Source organism: Halyomorpha halys, unplaced genomic scaffold (assembly GCF_000696795.3).
Source record: "Halyomorpha halys isolate HHAL.00 unplaced genomic scaffold, Hhal_1.1 Scaffold1268.1, whole genome shotgun sequence".
NCBI classification, from domain to species: domain Eukaryota; kingdom Metazoa; phylum Arthropoda; class Insecta; order Hemiptera; family Pentatomidae; genus Halyomorpha; species Halyomorpha halys.
In genome coordinates, this window is record NW_027115086.1 from 28,130 (window position 1) to 50,067 (window position 21,938).

The 21,938-nt window shown below is 29.4% G+C and overlaps 2 protein-coding genes across 3 annotated transcripts; both read left to right on the forward strand.

Moving 5' to 3' along the window:
* The first annotated feature begins 232 nt into the window (after window positions 1–232).
* LOC106689037 (E3 ubiquitin-protein ligase MIB1) lies at window positions 233–10,283 on the forward strand. The gene is made up of 9 exons (XM_014433782.2): window positions 233–255; window positions 1,884–2,103; window positions 3,018–3,146; window positions 4,152–4,339; window positions 5,063–5,243; window positions 6,034–6,199; window positions 7,691–7,855; window positions 9,175–9,284; window positions 10,019–10,283. The coding sequence occupies exons 1-9, from the start codon at window positions 233–235 to the stop codon at window positions 10,157–10,159; spliced, it is 1,323 nt and encodes a 440-aa protein (XP_014289268.1). The 3' UTR covers window positions 10,160–10,283.
* Window positions 10,284–19,281: 8,998 nt separating this feature from the next.
* ApepP (Aminopeptidase P) lies at window positions 19,282–21,825 on the forward strand. Of its 2 annotated transcripts, none has more exons than XM_014433798.3 (2): window positions 19,282–19,423; window positions 19,847–21,825. In XM_014433798.3, exons 1-2 carry the CDS (start codon window positions 19,410–19,412, stop codon window positions 21,678–21,680), a joined length of 1,848 nt encoding a protein of 615 aa, XP_014289284.1. In that variant the 5' UTR covers window positions 19,282–19,409; the 3' UTR covers window positions 21,681–21,825. The 2 variants fall into 2 exon arrangements, with proteins under 2 accessions (XP_014289284.1, XP_014289285.1); XM_014433799.3 differs by lacking the exon at window positions 19,282–19,423 and adding an exon at window positions 19,435–19,589.
* The last annotated feature ends 113 nt before the right edge of the window (window positions 21,826–21,938 follow it).

The window sequence follows — 21,938 nt, forward strand, 5'->3', positions numbered from 1 at the left end:
TGCCTCTTAGCTTTCTTTGACTGTTGGGTTTACTGGGTTACAGGCCATCAATGTCCAAATGGCCTCAGGCGATGTTTTCCAATTTTTCATTGACATAAAAGTGAGCCTCGATTTTAATAACTTTAGAAATAATTGGACCATATTCAGTAGAAAGGAACCAACCCTTACATTGTCTTAATATGAGTTAATGCTATAGTATTGTTCCTTAAGTACCAGTCCATTGTATGTAGAAATGAACCAACATCCACCAGGAAGGTTTGAACTGACTAATAAACGACTGGATCCTGTAAAAGGTGGAATATATCAGTGTTAGAACATGTATGAGGAACCATCTTTGCACAAATTATAGATCCTTAAATATGACATTAGTTAAAGCAATCAATAAGCATATAGTTTTATTTTGATTTTTTAAATTTAACTTTATAACCATTTTTTTTTTTTTTTGTTCAGTTACTATGTTACTTGGTTCCATTCCATTCACAGTGGAACAATCATGAATTGCCTTATCTATATGCAAAGAAACTACTAATAACGTATTGTAAGGAAAATTATCATAAATCTTTAAACACTTTTCTTTCATGATGAAGCATTGTAGGGCGAAAAGTCAGTTACTAATAAATTGTTTTTCTACTAGTTTTTTTGGCTGCCTTCTGGACCGTCTTCCTTCAACAAATCTTTAAAATTATACTATATGCCAAAAGATTTGTAAATTTATTATATTATTGTATGATAATAATAATCAAAATCACAAAATTGTCTTGAAAAATTATTAAATTTTTAAATCAAAACTTTGGAATGATAATTGTTTTTAATAACTTCTATTTTAGATTCAATTACATATTTGAAAATTTAAATTTAGTTGTAAAAAGAAAACTGATAAAATAAATGTTAAATGAGAAGGAAAGAGAACTATGCAGTTAACCTAATCAGTAGTAGAGATAGCAGACATTCAAAAAGAATCATTACTTTTAGATGACTTTCCTTTTCTTACTTTTATGACAGAGAACTTTGAAACCTTTATGTAAATTTAAGTGTCTTTATAGACTTACCATACATTAAGTACTAACAAATCAATTATAAACGGGATTGAGGCATGAGAGCCTGCCAGAACCTCAAACATTCTGAAAATTTATTCATTCCAGTCAAAATTATTAATATTCATGGTAGTATAATAGAGAATTAGCCATTAAATATGACCAATGACACAGTGCGACTTGAACGGCTTGAACATCCAAACAGTTTTGAACACTATAAAAATTTCATTCTCAGACAGAAACACTGAGATCTGTGCATCCAACACCAAAAACTATATTTTTGACAACTTTCGAGGCAGTAGTCAGCTTTCCTAAGTAAATCATTATCTATAAGTGAGCTCAATTTGTTTATCGCAAAAATACTTATGCTTATCTCAAATTACTACATTGTCAACACATATTTTATGCATATAATTAGTAAAATAAATAAATACTTTAAAAAAAAAATTCAGCATCAATTGGAGGTATCACTTCCATCTCTTTGCTACCAGACCACAAATTTCTTTTATATAATGTGGTATTATGTCATGACCTAGGCACTGTAAATTTTTTATTGTATTGAATTTTGAAATGAAAGGAAAATTATGAACTTTTATTATTTAATCAAGAGATATACACATTCTTAATAAATTGTCATTTACATTGTCACATACTTTATTTCATGTGTCTTTAAGATTAACTTTATCATTACTAAAGGAATTAATGAAGTAGTGAATAAAAATTTATTATCTCAAGGCTAATATCGACTCATTAAAAAAAATAAATTTTAAACCTTCAGTTAAATAACTACCATTTTAACATTAATTTACTTTAAATAATCCTTTTATGTTTTTTTTTTTGTTTTTTTAGTGCAATGTGGATGCTACTTGTGATGTCGCCGCGCAGATGGGTAGTTGATGAGCCAAAGGACGATGGCTACACAGCCCTTCATTTGGCAGCTCTTAATAACCATGTAGCTGTCGCAAAACTTCTCATCCACCATGGAAAGGCCGACATGGACATCCAAAATCTCAACTTTCAAACAGCCCTTCATCTTGCTGTTGAGAGGCAGCATGCTCAAATTGTCAGGGTAAGATATTTTTTTTATTTTTATATTTTACTAATGTAATTTTACTTTCTATGTCTATTAGAGGCAATAACATAAGGAACATGTTAAATAGTGTGTTCATTCAAGTTTATTTGTTGGTGTTATATTTTTTGGAAAAGTATCAATCTTTAAAAGCTGACACTCTACTTTTATCATTAATACAAAAATAATCTTTGATTAGAATATGTTGTTAATTTCAATAATGATGCCTCTCATCTGAATAGTTACTTAACAATATTCAAAAAATTCATAAACTTAGTTATATTTTAAATATTGTGAAGGTACACATTAATGATGCACACCAATCACCCCCTATTACTAATTTTATTTATTTGGAAAGTAAATTCTTAGAGTGGGAGGAAGGTAGGATGATAGCCCAAATGAAATTCTATATTTTTTTAAAAAATGCTAATCTTTATTTCAAGTTAAATAACTAAAGGAAGTAGAAAATATTTTTAGACTGCAAAGTAGCTTTTATTTCTATATTAACTTCTGAATATGTTAAATTTATTAGTTATAAAGAGAAAAACTCAACAAGAGGCATAAATTAATCTTTTTAATACAACAGGAAGATTCTAAATACAAATTCCTGAGTTACTAAAATACCAGAAAGTAGCTAATCATTTAATTTTTGGCCAATTCAGGCAAGATAAGCACGTAAAACACAATATTACATAAATGCAGACAAAATCCAGCCTATCTCACATCAACAACCTATTAGGTTTATGTTTTATTAAGACACATTAACTCGAGACAGTAAATCACTCCAAGACATCTAAATATATACTCTAGAGTTTTTAGTGTTTTGGAATCTTCCAATAGTATCCTAAATATTTCATTTAATAATCAAATTGATCTGTAATGAATTGCTAAGTGAATGTTTGTTTTGTTTTTAGTTATTGGTGAGAGAAGGAGCAAACCTTAATATAACTGACAAAGATGGTGACACTCCAATGCACGAAGCACTGAGACATCATACACTTTCACAGATTAAGCAACTACAAGGAGTTAAAGATATTGGAAAGGTATGTAAATTCATTGTAAATCATTTCAAAATTATTAGTTAACCAGTAAGGTTTAGGTTGAGTCAAAAAATTTATATTTGTTCAATTTTAAGTTTATCTTTTTCACTAATATGTCATAATTAACAGAATCTAATTTAAGTATTATTTTTAAACTTTAAAACTGTTTAGATTAACTAAAATTTTTGGGGTTATATAGGACTTATCAGACTTACAGAGTCATGAATTTGTTTTTTGTTTTTTTGGAGGAGTAAATTTATTTGGGATTTCCATTTGATGAAATTTTCAAACCAAGAAACAAGGAAAAAAATTGAATGCACCTGTTCTAAATAAATTAATAACAAAATATATTGATTTATTTTTTATTGTTAAGTGATAAAGACAATAAATGTTTTTGGGAATGAAGGCATGCCCCATCACCCGTGAAGGAGAAAGGAGCAGTTTTGAGGCATTCTCATATCATTCACTACTATTCCAAGCCAATCTGGGTCTATCCCAGTATCTGGAGACAATACCTCCTTGGCACATTTGTATTTCAATCTCTAAAAACCCAAAAACCTTCCTACATCATTGACCTTCTCACCCTACGTTTATCCATTCACCTGTTAAATACAAGATCCAAGCCTACCGATTTTATATTCCTTCTCATCGAACTACCTCCTTTCAAAAATCCTTTGCTGTTCGAGCTACCTCATTTTGGAACTTCTTACCCATATCCATCCATAAAGCTTTCTCCTTAACATCACTCAAACAACAATTATATATCCATCTCCTTGACTATCAAAATTCTGTGAACTTGTCAATACTAGAAAACAATATGAGCATGGATAAATATGTATCTTTGTTCATACTTTATTTTATATAAACATTGTAATAGATTTATTTAATTATGTTCCAAATTGTTATTCTCAGGGGACCAAGTGTCCCAGAATAAGGATTGATTGATTTTCATTTCATTACAAAACTAAAAATATCATTACCAACTATTTTACATAACTTTTTTTTTAGCTGTTAATGGGAATGGGAAGCCAAGACGAAGTACAGGAGGCAAAATCTTCTGCTGCTATAGCATGCTTTCTGGCTGGCTCAGGTGCTGATCTTACTATAAAAAATAAAAAAGGACAGACACCTCTCAGCCTTTGTCCTGATCCAAATCTTCGTAAAGCAATCACAAAGGCTCATAAAGATAAAGAAATGTAAGTATTTATCTAATTTATAAGTATTTATTAATTTATTGTTATAATATTATTCCTTTTTACTTACATGTTCTCTTCTAATGTGATAAAAATTTATTTTCTGCAAATATTGTTGAAGATTTGACCAATCTAAGATGAGCTTCCTTCTTGGCTGTTAGATATGCCAAATCATATTTTAGTCTAGCATTTACTTGTTTTTAGAAATTGAACTAAAAGCTGTCTTATAACCTTCTTCAAGTATCATATCTTCAGTCAATTTTTTTTCTGATAGTCCATGCATCAACTAGACCCATATACTTTAATTTACTACCAATCAATCCAAAGATACAGGTTATTACATTGGTCTGTCCTAAAATAAAAATTAACCCTTTTAGAAACAATCTTTTTTTGCTCAAAGATACCAAAGTGATGCACAAAATTGCTCAGTTACTGTTGTATTTTGTTTAGCTTAACAAGATCTCCTTAATTTTCATTTATTCACTATCTGTTCATGGATAAACCTCACATTACTAGTTAAGTAAAAAAAAAAAAAACTATTTAGTCTGTGAGCTTTTTCTGCCACACCGATCTTACTAAAAGAAGTTGTATATATTCAATAAAAGTTATATTGTCCCATAAAACATTGTGGTCCAAGGTATAATTATTTTATCTTCTTATTGAATTTAATATTAATATTATAATACATTATGTAAATATGTTCATTACATTGAGTCATTATTACAGTGATCAATTGGATCCTCGTGAAGGAGAGCTTGATGTATGTTTGGAAGAATGCCTTGTCTGTTCAGAGCAAAAGCGAGAAACACTCTTTCAACCTTGTGGGCATGTAGCTTGTTGCTTAAATTGTGCTCCCCGAGTTAAAAGGTGTTTGATCTGCCGAGAACCAGTTCTTTCCAATACTAAGGTGTGTACTGATATGGATAATTTTATTTTTAATAATTTTTTTTTCAGAAGTCCAGTAAGTGTTGCCATTCATACATTTTTTTCTCATTATTTTCTTCCTTTTATTTTTCATTGTTTTCCAGCTTAATCAATATTGCAACATTAACAGTATAAGGTATTATTTATTCAACTTAAAATTTATAAAGTTTTTATTTTAATACATTGATGCATGGAATGAGTACTACAACTAGTAGGTCTTGGAAAAATATTATTCAATGTCTATTTTGATTTAGTGATTCATTAGAAAAATTGATACCCTGGTGCATTAAAAAACTAGATAAAACAACTTGCCAATTATAGAATTGAACCCTTTTTTGATAATCAACCTATCTATTTTTTTTAAATTAATAAGTATCTGAATTGTTCATAGCAGTTCACAATAGTATTTGCAATTTAAATTGGACCTCACCAATTATAGAATTGAACCATACTTTGATGAATAACCTTTCTGTTTTATAAAATTAACAAGGATGTGGATCCTTTATAACCTAAACTAATTGGTTGAACGTTATCATTTTTTGTCAATTTTTAAACTAAGTAACTAAGTTTAGCTATATCTGCTCGATTACTCACCAATTTTATCTGTATTTTTCTTAATTATTAATTCAAAATTGCCTGTTGTGATTTTTGTAATATCTACTTTGAATCATCATTTGGAATAATTTAATATGCTAAAGTTCTGTGTTCCTCTTATTATTCTGATGATCTTTTATTTGTTAACTAATTATTCATAATTAAATATTCTTTTGCAGATTGATGAATGTTTAGTCTGTTCCTACAAAAGAGCCAGTGTTTTGTTCAGACCATGTGGTCATATGGTTGCATGTGAATTTTGTGCACCTGTAATAAGAAAATGCCTTCAGTGCCGAGTTGTCATCACAAAACAACTTTCATTCTCCTTCTGCTGCGGAGCTAATGGTAAATTTTTGGTATTTTTAGTCTTAAACTTGAGTTACTGAAAGAATGAAAAGCACTATCCAATGTTAAGATGTGTATTGAAAATTATTTTTTCATAGTAAATAAATTGGTTATTTACAAAGATATAGAGAAAATTTTTTTCAAAATCTAATTTAATTAAGAGACTCTTTCCTTAGTCCCCTGATACCAAAATGTGTTTTTTAAAAAAATTCTTTTTGTCATTGTTCTCATATCCAATGTCTAATGAACTATTTTGTGGAAAACTTTGGGATATGAGGTGCTTAGTTCAGAGTCACGAGGAACACAACACCATTCAAGAAACATAACTTTTTAGGAAAATCATTACCAGTCAAAGTCTAGTACATTTTATAATATCTCTACCTAATCCAAACCAATCTTAAGCATTATCGATGATTTATTTGTTTTTGTATATAGATGAATTCTATAACTTTTAGTAGATTCCTGGCAAAAATATACACTTTTTTTCTAGCATGACATGACATAACTTCTTTCTTTGAACTGTGCTTTAAACCATTTTTAGAGTTAGGAGATAATATATAGTTTCTGCAATTTGAAATTCCTTGTCACAAAAGTCATCCCAAAACTCTTTATGTTAGGTCAATCAAAGTTATTTTATTTTATTTATTTTTTGAAAAACCAAGATTATAGAATTGTTGTATGTAAATACAAATGCCTGATAAAAAATATAGTGTTACTTTTAAAATATCAAACTAAAATCTTCAGAATGATTTTTATTCAATATTTGTTATCTAAACTCAATGTTTTTGTATAGTTAAATATTTTTTCTTTTCTTTTGTTAGCAACATTTGTACGTATTATACAGGTTTAATTTTCTTATTGGGTAATTGATGTATATCTTTTAACTTCAGCATTTTGGTATTAAAGAAAATTGTATCAAAACTTTAGTATGTTTTAAAAAATATAACTCTTACTTTCAGACCATAACAGAACAAAAATAAAATACAAGACTTTCCAATACATTTTTTAAATGAGAAGTACGTTTCAATTCTGCTCAAAAAGTTTATAAAATATTTCAGATAACTGTTTGGTAATAAAATAAAAATAATTAAAAAGTAAACTAAGAGAGCTGTAGTGGTGAAGGTTGACCATAGAACTGATGCAAAAAGTTGGTTAGGGTGTCATCAGGATAGAAACAAAGAAAAATATATGGTTAATACATCTAGTGATGACTTATGATATATACACAAATCCACCAGATTCATTGTGTTATTTTTATTATTACTATTTTATTATTCTGTTTCCTAACACTGAATGAGTGATTCTAATTTCAAAGATTAAATAACAAATATTGTAAAATTTAGTGCTACAGATTTTACAGTAATTTCTTATCTTTTATCAAAGAGAACTTAAATTTTAAAAAATAATCTGCTATTTGGTTTTTTGATACTTTGATATTTATTAAAATTGAGAATTTCAAAAGCATACTATTTAATTTTATTGTTTTCTTAGATGATGATGTCCCTAGTCGATACAATGAAACTTCAGAAACTAGTGAAGACGAAGAAGAAAGACCTAGGAGATATCAGCCAAATAAAAATCAAGAAAACCTTGTTGGAGCTGTTGGTGGATCTTTCCAAAAGGAAACCGAACCACAGCCAGGCCCTTCAAATATAGGTTAGTTACAAGAATTTATTTATTAACATATACAAGGTTGTTTATTTAAATTAATGTTTTAACTTACTTATTTTTAATTTTATAATTTTTTTGAGAGGGGGCAACAGTTCATATATAGCAATCAAACTGAAAATGTTTATTTGTGTTAAATCGTAATTAGCAAGTGTAAAAGTTACTATCAAAACACACTCCATCATGGAAGGCATCATTAGTAATCATTTCTTAGTAGGTATATGCAAAGATTTGATGGAAATAGTATATGAATCATTGTCATCGAAAGGGACAAAAGTGGTGTTTAAACCACTAGTAGTGTCCCATTTATTGATTTTTAAGCTGGGGGAAGTTTTATATGATAATATGGAACTATATCAAAAGTAAGTATCGAGGGAAGTAAAATTTTATTTTTAATTCTCTGGATACTTCGTCAAAACCAATATTTGAGCCATTATTTTCAATTCTAACGTTATCACCATCAGCCAATTCAAGATGGCTGCTGATAATATGTATTTTGTTTGCCAATACCTCAGCCATTTATGTTAGTGGCGAATCCAGGAAATTTCGGGGAGGAGCGCTCTTGTGTATTAGACCAATCCCATACACCTAATCAAAAATTATTTTCTATAAAAGTGTGTACAAATAATTTAATGTTGAAATACAATTTATTTTTAAATTAAGGTAAAAATAATAATAGTGGCCGTTGTATTTATGTGTAATAAAAAGAAGTTTTCAAGAAAATAATATTTTTTTCACCATCCAGCAGCTCATGCACTAGTGATTTATGAAGATAGAGGGGAAAATATTAAGTATTTACCAGAGAATTAATAAAAGAAAAAATTATCAAAGCCAAATAATATATATATTTTTGTGGGGCAAATAAATATTTGAAATAATAAACTATGGTGTATTTTTTAAAAAAATGTGGAAAGTTTCAGCTTCATAAGCATTGTCGCTTTTGATGTACAATGAAGTCTGTCAGTGATAGGAGTGTAGATGATAGGAGTAGTATTATATTGTTTTGAGTTTTTATAAATGATTAAACTGCTATGACATGCTTTACATTTTAATGAGTATAAAAATATAATGCTATAAAAATTTAATACATCTTAAGAACTTCAAATGTGTACCACAAGTTACCTACTTTATGCATTATAGTTATCCTCAGCAGAAATATAGGTCAATTAATTTAAATTGTTTGAAACAAAATATTTTCGAGTGAAGCTCTGGATAGCTACTAGTGATAGTATTTAGGCGGAGAAAAATGTTTGATAAACATTGAGAAAAAAAAATGAAGTTATAAATCACTTATCTTTTTTTTATAGCTGAACCAGTTGTTCTATCAGGTCCTATTATGAACAATGGAACTAGGGATGCTTCATCTAGCTCAGACATTCAAAAGTTGCAGCAGCAGCTTCAGGATATCAAAGAACAGGTATAGATAATATTATTCATAACATAAATTATTCCTTACACATAAACCAGTATCATGATTAATAAATTATTTAACTATTTTTTAAAAATTAATTTAATACTGTTGAGAATTTTTTAAAAATTATTTTCATGTGAAACAATAAAAAATTCTAAATTGTTTTCAAGTATCTTAATTTTATTTTTTAGTCAGTGATTTTATCAACTTTGCATTTGTTTCCTGATTTTTATTTCCAAATCACTTCTTTCAAAACAGTTTATAAAAATTAAGTTTACCATGAAATTTAATTTGAGATGTTTCCTTTTTTATTCAATGTGCACTATTTAAATGAAGTGAAAAAATTAACAACTAATTAAAATGGAGATGGAAAAGTTAGAAGTGACGCATATTGCTGTGAAGTACAATTCATTGCTGAAATTACAGAATAGTACATAAAGAGCTGAAAAAAAAAAATGATTTTTTAAAACTGATAACTCTTAGTTCAGTTTAATAAAAATTGAAGGTTAAGATCTCATAATTTAATTGTATTGAATCAATTAAAAAATTTATTCCCAAATAATGCTGTTTGGAAGACATGCATTTTTTTCTCCAAGTTTAAGTTTAAATTTAAGGACAGTTCAGATTTACAAGATTTTATATTTGTGTGCAAGTTTATACAATAATGAATGCTCCAGTTACTAGTTTTACCATCACAACATTAATCAAGGACTTTCTAATTTATTATTTTTGTTCCACAGACCATGTGTCCAGTATGTATGGACAGATTGAAGAATATGATTTTCTTATGCGGACATGGAACATGTCAGCTGTGTGGGGATCGTATGAGTGAATGTCCTATCTGCCGGAAAGCTGTTGAGAAAAGAATTCTACTCTACTAAGAAGAAAATGTCAATAGTAGACTAACATTACAATTATCCATCAAGAAGTTTAGTAGTGTAAAAGTATCATCTTTTCATTGTTTAATCAATTTATATTACTTTATGTTTAATGTAACCTATAATCATATGTATTTTATTTACATTTTAAAACTAAAAAGTACAGTGAAATACTTTATTTCCTTATTCATATAACTTTTTTTTATTTTTAGTTTTGCATGATCTTTATTATTATTGTTATATTATTATTACTTATTATTATTATTATTATTGTTTATTCCTTACATCAGCATCTCAGAAGTATTTAACTCATTCTTCAAATCCCTATGAAATATATCTCTCATAACAATAGTACACACTAAGCTTGTTATGGATGTTTTAATGTTTGCTATTGCAAATAATACTTTTTTTAAAAATATGTTCAACCCAACAGTTTTTTTTTTAAATTTCTACTCCCCCCCTTTCTCAGTAGGAATAATGATTATAATCTTTGACACTTAATTGCTTGTAAATTCACTTCTTCTTATGTTGATGAACATCTTTCTAATGATCATTGATAGTATCCGTAGTTTCTGATTTTGTACTCTTCAGTACAATAATGACGTCATAGTTATACAAACTTGAAAACATTCAGAACAGAAAACTATAAAATAACAATTTGTCAGCTGTTAATCAAGCATTTACAATTCAATAAAAAAATATTGAATGAAATACTTTAAACTTTAGAATATTTTAAGAAACTGATATCTCAATCTGATATATTTTATCTACTCTGGTTAAGAGGGTAGGATGTTAGTATTTACTTTCTCAATAGGAATACTGGCTCTAAATCTTTGGCATTTAATAGATTATAAATACTTTTCACTTTGATAAATTCCTTCCTATTGTGTATTGATGTTACTCTTGGTTTCTGATTGCAACAGCATCATAGTTGTAAAAACTTGAAAATATTCATAATAGTAAACTATTATGAGATATGATATACTTTCCTTATTTAAATTACAGCCTCCGGGGTGCTGATCAGTTATAATGTGTTTTATAATAAAATATTTCTAAGATTTAATGAATTACATATATTTAATTCTAAGTGACATTTAAGTGCCAATGATGTTATGCATGATATTCATGGATACTTATTACCATTAAGAAATAGATTGTCTTGTATATTTCAAATGAATTATTAAAGTTTATCATATTCGTAACTATTTTTAGCACAAATTCATTATTGTTAGTTAATTCTTATTTAGGTTAAGTATTATTCTTTTTTTAATTTCATATTATTATTTTAGTAATTTTAAGCTTAAAATATACTTCAAAATTGAAAATGTTAATGTTTTTTGTTAAAATTAGTACTGATTATTGATTCATCTCATACCAAATTAAAAATTTTAATTTCCGTTATTGTTAAAATTCACCAAAGTTATTTCATTCAGGTTCAAATTTTATCTGAGTGAGTTTATCAAATTTTATTTAATGATTATCTAAAATTTTACTGTTACTGACTTAAAGATGAATTGTGATTTTTATCATTATCAATCATAGTTATCTCCTCTATATGACAAGCTTGGTTTATCATAAGTAATCAATAAATATAATCATAGTACCAATCATTTTGTTTCAAGTTTGACATTTGAACTAATGTAAATTTATATGATATTATGAAATTAGAAAGTTTATAAGTAATTGTATGATTTTGGATTATGATCTTTTTAGAGAAATAATTTTGGTTCAGGAATACTGCTCAATCGGCTAAGATTTCTTTACATTTACAGAATTTTTCATATTTAAACCTTCACTATATCCTCAGTTATCATTTTTACTTACCAAATGTGTTCAAAATTCTCAAATATGTGTTATATGAATGCACAAACAATTTGTCAGTTTAGTCTTGTGTAATATTGTTCCTCACATATGAATATAAAAATATACAATATTTCTAGAAGTGTGATTTTTCACTTAACTATAAGTTTATTAACATTTTTTTTTATATTGATAGGTTAATTAACTATTAGATTAGTAGTCTTCCCATTTATTAAATAAGTAATAATGAAGTTATGATAATTAAAATGTATACAGTACATTCCTACGGTCCCATCAGATATCAGCACTGTGTTGTGTTAAAGTTAATTACAATTATTGACTTTACTTTGGAGAGAAATGAAAATATATTACTGTAATATGTTTTTATATTGTTTTTAAAGAATTGTAAATTTTTAACCCACTTCTATAATTACAAGATTTTCATCTAAAATGTTTAATTTTACAACTAAATATAAATATTATAAGACCATAATGAATTTAAAAGGAATGTTTATCTTACTAAGATTAAAACAAAAAGAAATTGAAATAATTCTATAAATATCTATTATATGGTAAATCTAATGCGAATATAACAGACAAATCAACAACCCTATAACCATAAATTAAACTAAATAAAAACAAAAATATACTTTACCATGTTAGCATAGGTATTCTGGCTAAATATAATGTTATCTATCTACAGAAAAAAACTTATTAAAATTTAACCCTTTATAATTCACCTACTACTAATGCCTATATAAACTGAAAAACTTATAAAAATATCTATTCACTATCATAATTTATTATTATAATAATTAAGAATCGAATACATGAAATGCAAATTCTAATATTAATTAGAAATATAAAAAAAATTAGAAAGCTGGGCAGTCACATTGATGCAGATTAGGGAGGATGTACTGTATAATTATTTTTTGTTAATTTGATAATGTAATAATTAATCAATTTGTATTTATTGTTTTTATAAATAAAGTATCATAATATTTATCTTGTAGTTTGTTAGGTTTTTCCTTTGTTATTTGTAGTTTTGACATGGTATAAGTTTGTCTTGCATAAGTTTACTTAAAAAAATTCATTACATCTAAAAGAAAATTTTGCTGCCTCACCTTTATAATTGTTATTTAGGTTTAATTACATGATAGTTTTTATCAACAGTGTATAATTAAACATTTTTATGAGCTATGATTGCAAAATATTATAATATGAAGAATGTTTTATCGTATGAAACTATGTGATGCAATATATCTTTATGTACTCTTAAAAAATTTACTAGTTTTGTAATTAAGTTATTTTTTGTTTTCATAATAAGGGCTAAATTGTTCCTATTGTCCTTGGTCTAAATGTTTGTTCTCAATCCATGCTTATCTTCTAAATGTTCTTGATTTTATCAAAAGCACCACTTGACTAACTTTCTTGTTCCATTTTAAAATTAAACATAATTGATATTTTTTTATTTTCCTAATATTTAGATGAAAATGCCTCTTTTTTTCTTATTTGTTTGTAAAATGAATTAAATTTTATATTATCTCATAATTTTAAACTTTAGATGTATGAGGGTTATTTGTTTTGAAGATTTTGACATTAGTTAGTTTTATATTAGGATTGACTTTGTGATTTATTTTATCAATGTTTTCCATTTAAAAACCTATTCATTAAAAAAATAAATAAATAATTGTTGGCATTACTAATTAACAATTAGTTAAGAAGTGTTAGATATGTTCATGAAATTATAGTTGGTAAGCTACTGAATTTGAGATTGTTACTTACTCTTTGGTAGTAATTAATGAATGAACAAATTTAAACTGTATCTTAGTTATGATCATTTTTTAATTCATGTTATATATTATCATTGTTTAAGGTGATTAACCATGTTTATGTTATTCAGGGCTATATTTCCTGATGAACTGTTTAGATATTGAGTATTTCTTGTTAAATTTTCAGTTATTATTGTATTTTATTGAAAATGATTGAATCAAGAATGTTTTCAATGTTATATCTGTCGTTTTTAAGATAAATAAAGCTCTTCAAACCCTTTCTGTTTGTTAAACGATAATGAAAAATGATTAGATTATTCATTTAACTTGACTCTCTTTGGTAATAAACCTTTGGGAGAGGTTATTTATCTACATATTTATTTTTTCCAAATGCCTTATTACATGAAACTGACAGTTACAAGTTTAAATCTGTGCTTAATATTCCTTTAAGCATATATATTAAAAGTAACTGAGGTTGAATTGTAAAGGTGATAATTACCTCATCAGCTATTGTCTTTTCAATTGTCAAGATTAGATTTATCATTTTGAGTGGGTTAAGGGTGAAATCCGTTCAATAGTTGGATGTTTTTTTTAGGTACCCATTGATGAAAGGTAACCAAATGTGGACTGACTTGAGTGCTTGAAATTAAAATGATTTTACACTGATAATCAATCCACTCCATCCTTCTATTTTATATCGTTAGATAGTGATTCATATTAAATAGTAACACATAAACAGCTGTTCTATATTATTAGAGTGTATATACATTTAAATGTACAGATATCTCATAAGAATTAATCAGATACAACTAATACCACTACTTGGCATGCAGTGGCTACTCTTAACGTAGACTTTGCTGAGATTCACTATGTTTTACTAGAAATATTTGTAAAAATAGAGTTGTGTGTCAAACATTTTGTAATAGTTAATGAAGTTTGTGAAAATAAAAATTATTATTGAATTCTACTTATGTTAAAATCTTTATAGTAGTGTAGAAATAGTACAAAGATCAGGTTGCTTCCAAATTATGACTAGAAAGCAAAACAAGAAACAGTCAAATTTTGAATACCACAACTTTTAATATTAATTTTCATTGAATATTAATTTTTTCTGGATCAAAATGAAGTTTTTCTTAAATAGATGATGAATTTTGATTGGAGATACTAAAATATGGTTTTAGCAGGTCACAATTTCAGTTTTAAAGTTGGCATGAGGGTTGACATAACTTGTATAACAATATCTGGAATTAAAACTCTTGCAAAAAAAAAAAAAATTAGAACATCCAGAACATTTTTGTTATTCCAAAACAGGTTTGTTTTAATCCCCTTTCCTTTGGAATTCTCTCATCTTAGGAATCATAAACAAAATAAAATAAGACCTGAAAACATTTTAAGATAACTAAATAATAATTATGTAACCCTGAATTGAGATAAATTCAAGTATCCAAATACTTGAAATATCAAAAGTAACATCATAGGATACAGGATTAGAAAAAGGAATATTGTTAGGTTTAAAAAACCTGAAGCAATTGCCAATAAGGCACATTCAAAAAGCTATAAAGAATCTCTGATAGACAGGGAATAACTGAAAGAGCAACATTCTCTCCGGATATTGTTAATTTGTTGAATAAATATAATGGGGGGAGTATGCTGCCAGAACAAGTGAAGCCAAATAAGCGGGCTTAAAGGACTCTAAAGGAATGTCAGTGCAGTAGTGGGAGACATCCAAGACACCATATTTGTAATTCATAGTTGGATAGTTAATCAAACCTTGGTTTGTTGTTATCATTATTTTTAACCTTTTTAGAGATCACTGTTAATTCTCAGTCACTTTTTGTCTTTTATAATATTTATTTATTGTTTTTACTTCCTAGACATCAATGCAATCCAAAATAGTACCTACTGATTGATTTTAATCTCCTTACCCCAACCATAATTTGAATCCTTACAGGATGGTAGCCACGTTCTATTGGATATCCGCTTATAGTTGAGTGGGGTTTTTGCCTGAGATCCTTGACGAATGGAAACCAAACTCTGTGGATTTAGCACTTACAACCAAGTAGTGGGTGAAAGTTCAAAAGTTATCCATACGCTTTAGATACCTGTGAAGGATAGATGTGGCCTAGAGGTATTCACCCACAGGTATGAAAACAGATCTCTATACAGGAAGGGAGATTCAATGTAAATTTGAAAAATAATAACACTGTTTAAGTACCAAAATAGTGGTAGGGTTGTTGAGGTGGCTAATGTTTTCTGACTCCAATGCACAGTACATCTGAAGGCCTTGACAATGGCTGTTCTTCAGGTAAGGTATACAGGGTAGGAGGTGAGTTAACATGATGATTGGCGAGTCTTAAGGGTATTCGCCATAACTCTACACGCTAGGTTGGTCAGGATGTAATAGCACTAGGCCACTCTTGGCTGTGACAGTAGGTCCTAAAAAGTTTTTGGTTTACCCAAAGACCAGTTAGGAGGCAGCAGGTTGATGAGATTGCAGTCATTGGCACAATCATTTGAAAATATCTAACAGGCCTATGGGAGAAGAGAGATTCCCTGAAAATAATAGTACTCAATGTCTTCCTTTTTTTGAATAGAAGAAAAACTCGTTTTCTTCTAAGATATCAGAATCATTTTCACAGTCTAGATCAACAGGGGCGCCGTTACAAGGAAGGGGAGAGGTCATCCCCTGGTGGAGTGTTATTTAAATATTTTGATGAGTATGATAAGACAGCTCTGCTGTGTAGTGTATTGTCAAGGATGAATATCCTAGTCCTTGGAGTTAGGTGAGTTTCAGTTATTAAAACAACCGTTTTTTATACAAGTAGAGGTAAATTTAATTTTTATGTTATAAATCTGTTAAGGATTTAAGTCCCACATGCTGGATAGAAGATTTGAGTGATGTGTGATAAATTTAGCAGATTAAAAAGGGATTGGATAAGGTTTTTTTAAACCTTGCAATTAAGTTATACCAATGAGGTGAAACATTTTCAGGAGTTAACTGAAGAGGAAAGCATCTTCATTTCATATTTATCTTTGTTTTTGAAGTCTTATTAAAAAAATGCAAGTGATGTTGAAGTTCCTATTGCTAAGGAGGGTTGATAGGTTTTCATCAGGGTTCCTGTAGTCATGGAGGGTTGGTTGGTTGATCTGCAGTTTGGTTGATGATTGAACCATATGCGATTTGGAAAAGATCAACAACAAAGACACTTGTGTAGTTCTGGTAAGAACTAATTGAATTATAAAAATTTTACATGTTTCACAGTCTTCATAATTCATTGGATGTGATGATTTGCAGTCAAGTAGCCAGGATGTCCCTGTTTTTTTATGATCCACTTTATATTTTTGAGCACATTTTAAACATCTTTTTAGGGATGTTTCAAATAACTCCTGGTATGCCCATATTTCTGCTACCAAAAGGCATGAGAGATCTCCTTCTTTTTCAGAGCAATAAGTACAACAGGTGGTTGGGTTAGATATGATATCAATTGACAATGTGAGGTACTCAATGTCAGAAGGCCTCAACAAATACATGCTCAAATAAGTTAGGTAGCTGGTTAGGGGATGAATAGACAGTATGCGTCTTACAGGTGCAAGCCCCAAGTCCTCGAAGGATGGCAACTTTGCAGGATACTAGTCTGCAGTAGCGAAAATGAAATGCAAATCCTGACTAGGTACTAGCCACAGGTCCTTGCAGGAAGGGAATATTATTCAACAGGGTACTAGTCTGTATACACAAAGAGAAATGCAAGTCCTGTCTGAGTACAAGTCACAGGTCCTTACAAGAGGAGAGAAGGTATAGGAAGAACATATCCAGAGAAGACAGAAAAAAATTTAAGACAATATACATTTCCAAAACATAGCACAAGAATATGCTGATTCACTATGTAGATTGCTATCCTCTGCCTCCTAAGGAGAGGAATTACTGAAAAAGAAATTTACACTGAGGTCTTTCAATTTATTCCAAGTCAACTCTATGGGCTATTAAACAACATTGCACCTGTAAAGGCGGATCTACATGCTGGCCACCTGCGCAATTCGGAGACTAGTACAAATTCTCAGTAAACAAAGGAACCATCCAAGCGCCGTCTCTCGACGGATCGGCAACAAATTTTGTCCAACTCGTACCAGCCAAGCCAAATAACCCATCCACATGCACGAATTCGCCACGGCTTGGCAAGCATGTAGAAGTACCTTAAGACGTTAGCTTTAAGTGGATCAGCAGATTCAATTGTAGTCTTCATTAATTCAAATGATACATTTATGAATATTACAATATCTTATAAAGTTGTTACAGGTGTGAAATTAAAGTATATACTAGGAATAGTACAAATATTAATATGCTGTTTGCTGCTTACAGTAGTAATTCCCGTGTTAGCTGGTTGGTTGCGTCATGCTATGCCATAGTGGTTTTGGTGGCTGGAGTAGTTACCATCCTACTATTTATAGACCTGAGCCCTGTTTTATAATAAAGTACAAAATAATATTATTAACCCTGTTGATTAAACTTAATACAATTACACTGACGTGTACAATAGTAACTTGTTCTTAAGTACTCTTTAACTCCTGTAATATCACTAATAGTCCTTCCTATTATGAAAAAAAAAGTATTAGTATTATTATCACGTTGTTTCTATACTTATTTTGAATTAATACTATTAGATTTCATTATGAAACAGGGCCCAGGAGGTAGCAGTGTTGCTACATGTCTATATTTATATTACGTCTATGTAACCGCAAGAGATGATGACTTCTTTTTTGAAAATTTTGTTTCTCTCCCTGATTCTGAAATTCATTAGTATCCTGTTACAAGTTCCCAGACGCTTTCTTCTGACTTGATTCCGTTCATTTTACTGATCATCTGCGAGGAGGATTTTAGCTCAGTTATTTTTTTTTCTTTTCTTCATTATTAAAGTCACTTCACAACAACAAAATCCTTAATTTAATAAAATATTTAGTGTTTATGACATTGACCACCTATGAGTTTGTCTCTTCCTTTTTTAGTAAGCCAAGTACATTTAAAAATAACAATTTAATCACACTTACACTTTTTTGAGAGATTCGGTACAACGAACATACTGTTGTTACCCTGAAAGGGCGAGTGCTTAAATACTTAAAAGGGTTACGTAGTTACTGCAGACCGAAGCAGGTAAGAGTACTACACATCAAAAGATGCACACCACGATGTTCATAGCTCGGAGGTTTAAGTTAAACTCACAAAATAACAAGCTTATGTACTACTGTTTAAAACAAACTCCAGCAACGGAAAATTTAAACTATTGACTTTTACTATTATTTCAACAGCTTCAATTAGAAGATCACATCTGTCAGCTCTCTACACTCGCTCAAAAGGGATAAATAAACCCACTAACGGAATAAATAAACCCCCTTTTAGAAGAGGGAGTGGAGCTTGAGGCTATATTAAAAACGGAGGCTCCATATGATAGCTATTTTTCGTGTATGCTTGATAGAACTAGAACAGTTGATAGAACTATCAACCATAAAGAAAATCCTGATAGTACAACAACAAACGTCAGTTTACTTTATCACTATTGCTGTCACTATCACCATGCAGTGGAAACCCCGCTTAACTCGTAGAATTCCGTATAAATGAGTTTCGAAGTTCTTGCCGCTGTAGCTTTAACCTCTTAGAGGTGCTATCAACTTTCAATTTTAATATCGATATGAACTCAATATGGTAAGTATCACTGTTACCCAATACAGCGTTCTTGTTAGACAGGTTTCAAAAAGAGAGCAATGACCTAGGTTTGGTGTTAGTGTGATTTTTGACAGTAATATAAGTGCTCTCCTATTTCAAACGCTAGAAATTACATAATACTCTCCACTAAATCATTCTCTTACAAGTACGTCCAAAAGTTGAGATTTCTTATCAACAGTAATTCATAAATAATAAATCATATTTGTTGTTGAGTGCAATTACATAACTGTTGATATTTTTAATCATAATCTTTCATTTCTTTTTTTTACCAACCATTATCTTTCAGGTATAAGTTGGATTGTTTTGGGTCCTCATTTAGGTTTAGTTTTGGTTTCCTAAACAAGTTGTTTTATATAATACTTCCTAGTGTTTCAATAGATTTTTGTTTTCTTTTTTTTCCAGCAGTGTAAAAAGTGGACTCTTTGTGATAAACAAGATGTTGGGTAAGCTAAGAACTTTAATGAGAACTTTGGATCAGCCTCTTCAGGCATATATAGTCACTAATAGTGACCCTCACAAGAATGAATATCTTTCTAACACTTATAAACGACTTGAATTTATATCAGGTTTCACAGGATCTAGTGCAACTGTTGTAATTACAGATAATAAAGCTTTATTATGGACAGATGGTAGATATTATACTCAAGCTAATAGCGAATTGTCCTCTGACTGGACTCTTATGAAATCTGGTTTAGTTACTACTCCTACTGAAGGGGCTTGGCTCTCTCAGAACTTGCCAAAAGGATCTATTGTGGGTGTTGACCCTCAATGCATAGATTGTACAATCTGGCAAACAATTCAAAATGAATTAGATAGGGGTGGCCACAAGCTGGTTCCTATAAAAAAAAATTTAATTGACGAAGTATGGACTGATAAGAAAGCAGCAGTATTGAATGAAATCAAACCTTTAGCATTAAAATATTCAGGAAAACCTTCTGGTGAAAAAGTTGAAAATATTAGGAAAGCCATGTTGGAAAAGGAAGTTGATACTCTAATAGTAACTGCTCTTGATGAAATCGCTTGGGTTTTAAATTTACGAGGTTCAGATATTGAATATAACCCAGTATTTTTTAGTTTTGTTGTATTGAGCCATGACTCACTGAATTTTTTTGTTGACGAAAAAAGAATAACTAATGAAATAAAAGATCATTTCAAAAATGAAAATGTTGATGTTACAATTCAGCCGTACGGTGATGTTTATAATTTTATAAGTTCTATTGTTAAAGAAGTAAAAAAAGTCTGGGTTCCAAAGACTGCCAGTTATCTTATATATTCATTGATTCCTGAACAAAAGCGCTATTGTGAGCCAAGTATGATCGCTTTAATGAAGGCAATTAAAAATCAAACTGAAGTTGAATATATGGTAAAAGCACATATACGAGATGGTGTGTCTTTATGTCGACTTTATGCTTGGTTAGAAGAAGAAGTGCCAAAAGGTGGAGTTACTGAACTTAGTGCTGCAGCTCAATTAGAAAAATATCGTGAAGAAACTGATGACTATATAGGACCCAGCTTTCCAACAATATCATCTTCTGGCCCGAATGCAGCCATCATTCACTATAGGCCCTCAGAAGAAACTAATAGAAAAATCACAGAGAATGAAATATATTTATGTGATACAGGTGGCCAGTGGCTGGGAGGAACAACTGATGTTACAAGAACGATGCATTTTGGGATACCCTCACAAATGGAAAGGGAGTGTTTCACTAGAGTATTCAAAGGTCAGACAGCCCTGGGAACGACTATTTTCCCAAGTAAATTAAAAGGAAACTGCCTTGATGCTATCGCTCGCTTGGCATTATGGAAAGTAGGGCTTGATTATGGTCATGGGACAGGCCATGGAATTGGTTCATATTTAAACGTTCATGAAGGACCTATGGGTATTTCCAACAGACCATTTCCCGATGATCCAGGAATTCAAGAAAATATGTTTATGTCAAATGAACCAGGTTTCTATCTTGAAGGCAAATTTGGTATCCGGCTGGAAAATATTGTGCATATAACATCTGCCCAAACGCCCTACAACTTTAATGACAGAGGCTATCTTACTATGGATACCATTACACTTTGTCCTATTCAAACTAAGATGTTGCTGATTTCTGAGTTAACACCCTGTGAAATTGACCATCTTAATTCTTACCACAAAAAATGCTTAGAGATATTAGGACCTTTGTTAAAAAATAAAGGTTATGAGGCAGCCTATAAATGGTTACAGAGAGAAACACTACCTATATAATTTGGTTCAACCAATCTTTTATATTACTACTCAAAATGTTAATTTATTACTGGACATTGTAATAAAAAAAATGTTTAATGATTATTTTAAATACTTTGTTATGAATAAAAATAATAATGAAAAAAAAAGTAAACATTACAATTTATTTTATTGTTATTCTTTAAATTTTAACATGATTCACTTTATTGAGTTTATATTTAATAAATTGAATATATATTTGATTGTTAAAAGAAAACACTTGGTGTTTGTATTAAAACT

Excerpts from the sequence above, each read along its gene's own strand:
- LOC106689037 (XM_014433782.2), top strand. The coding sequence starts at position 233 with ATGAACCAACATCCACCAGGAAG. Across the intron at positions 4,340-5,062 it reads GCTCATAAAGATAAAGAAAT|TGATCAATTGGATCCTCGTG; the intron begins GTAAGTATTTAT and ends TCATTATTACAG. Across the intron at positions 6,200-7,690 it reads CTTCTGCTGCGGAGCTAATG|ATGATGATGTCCCTAGTCGA; the intron begins GTAAATTTTTGG and ends TTGTTTTCTTAG.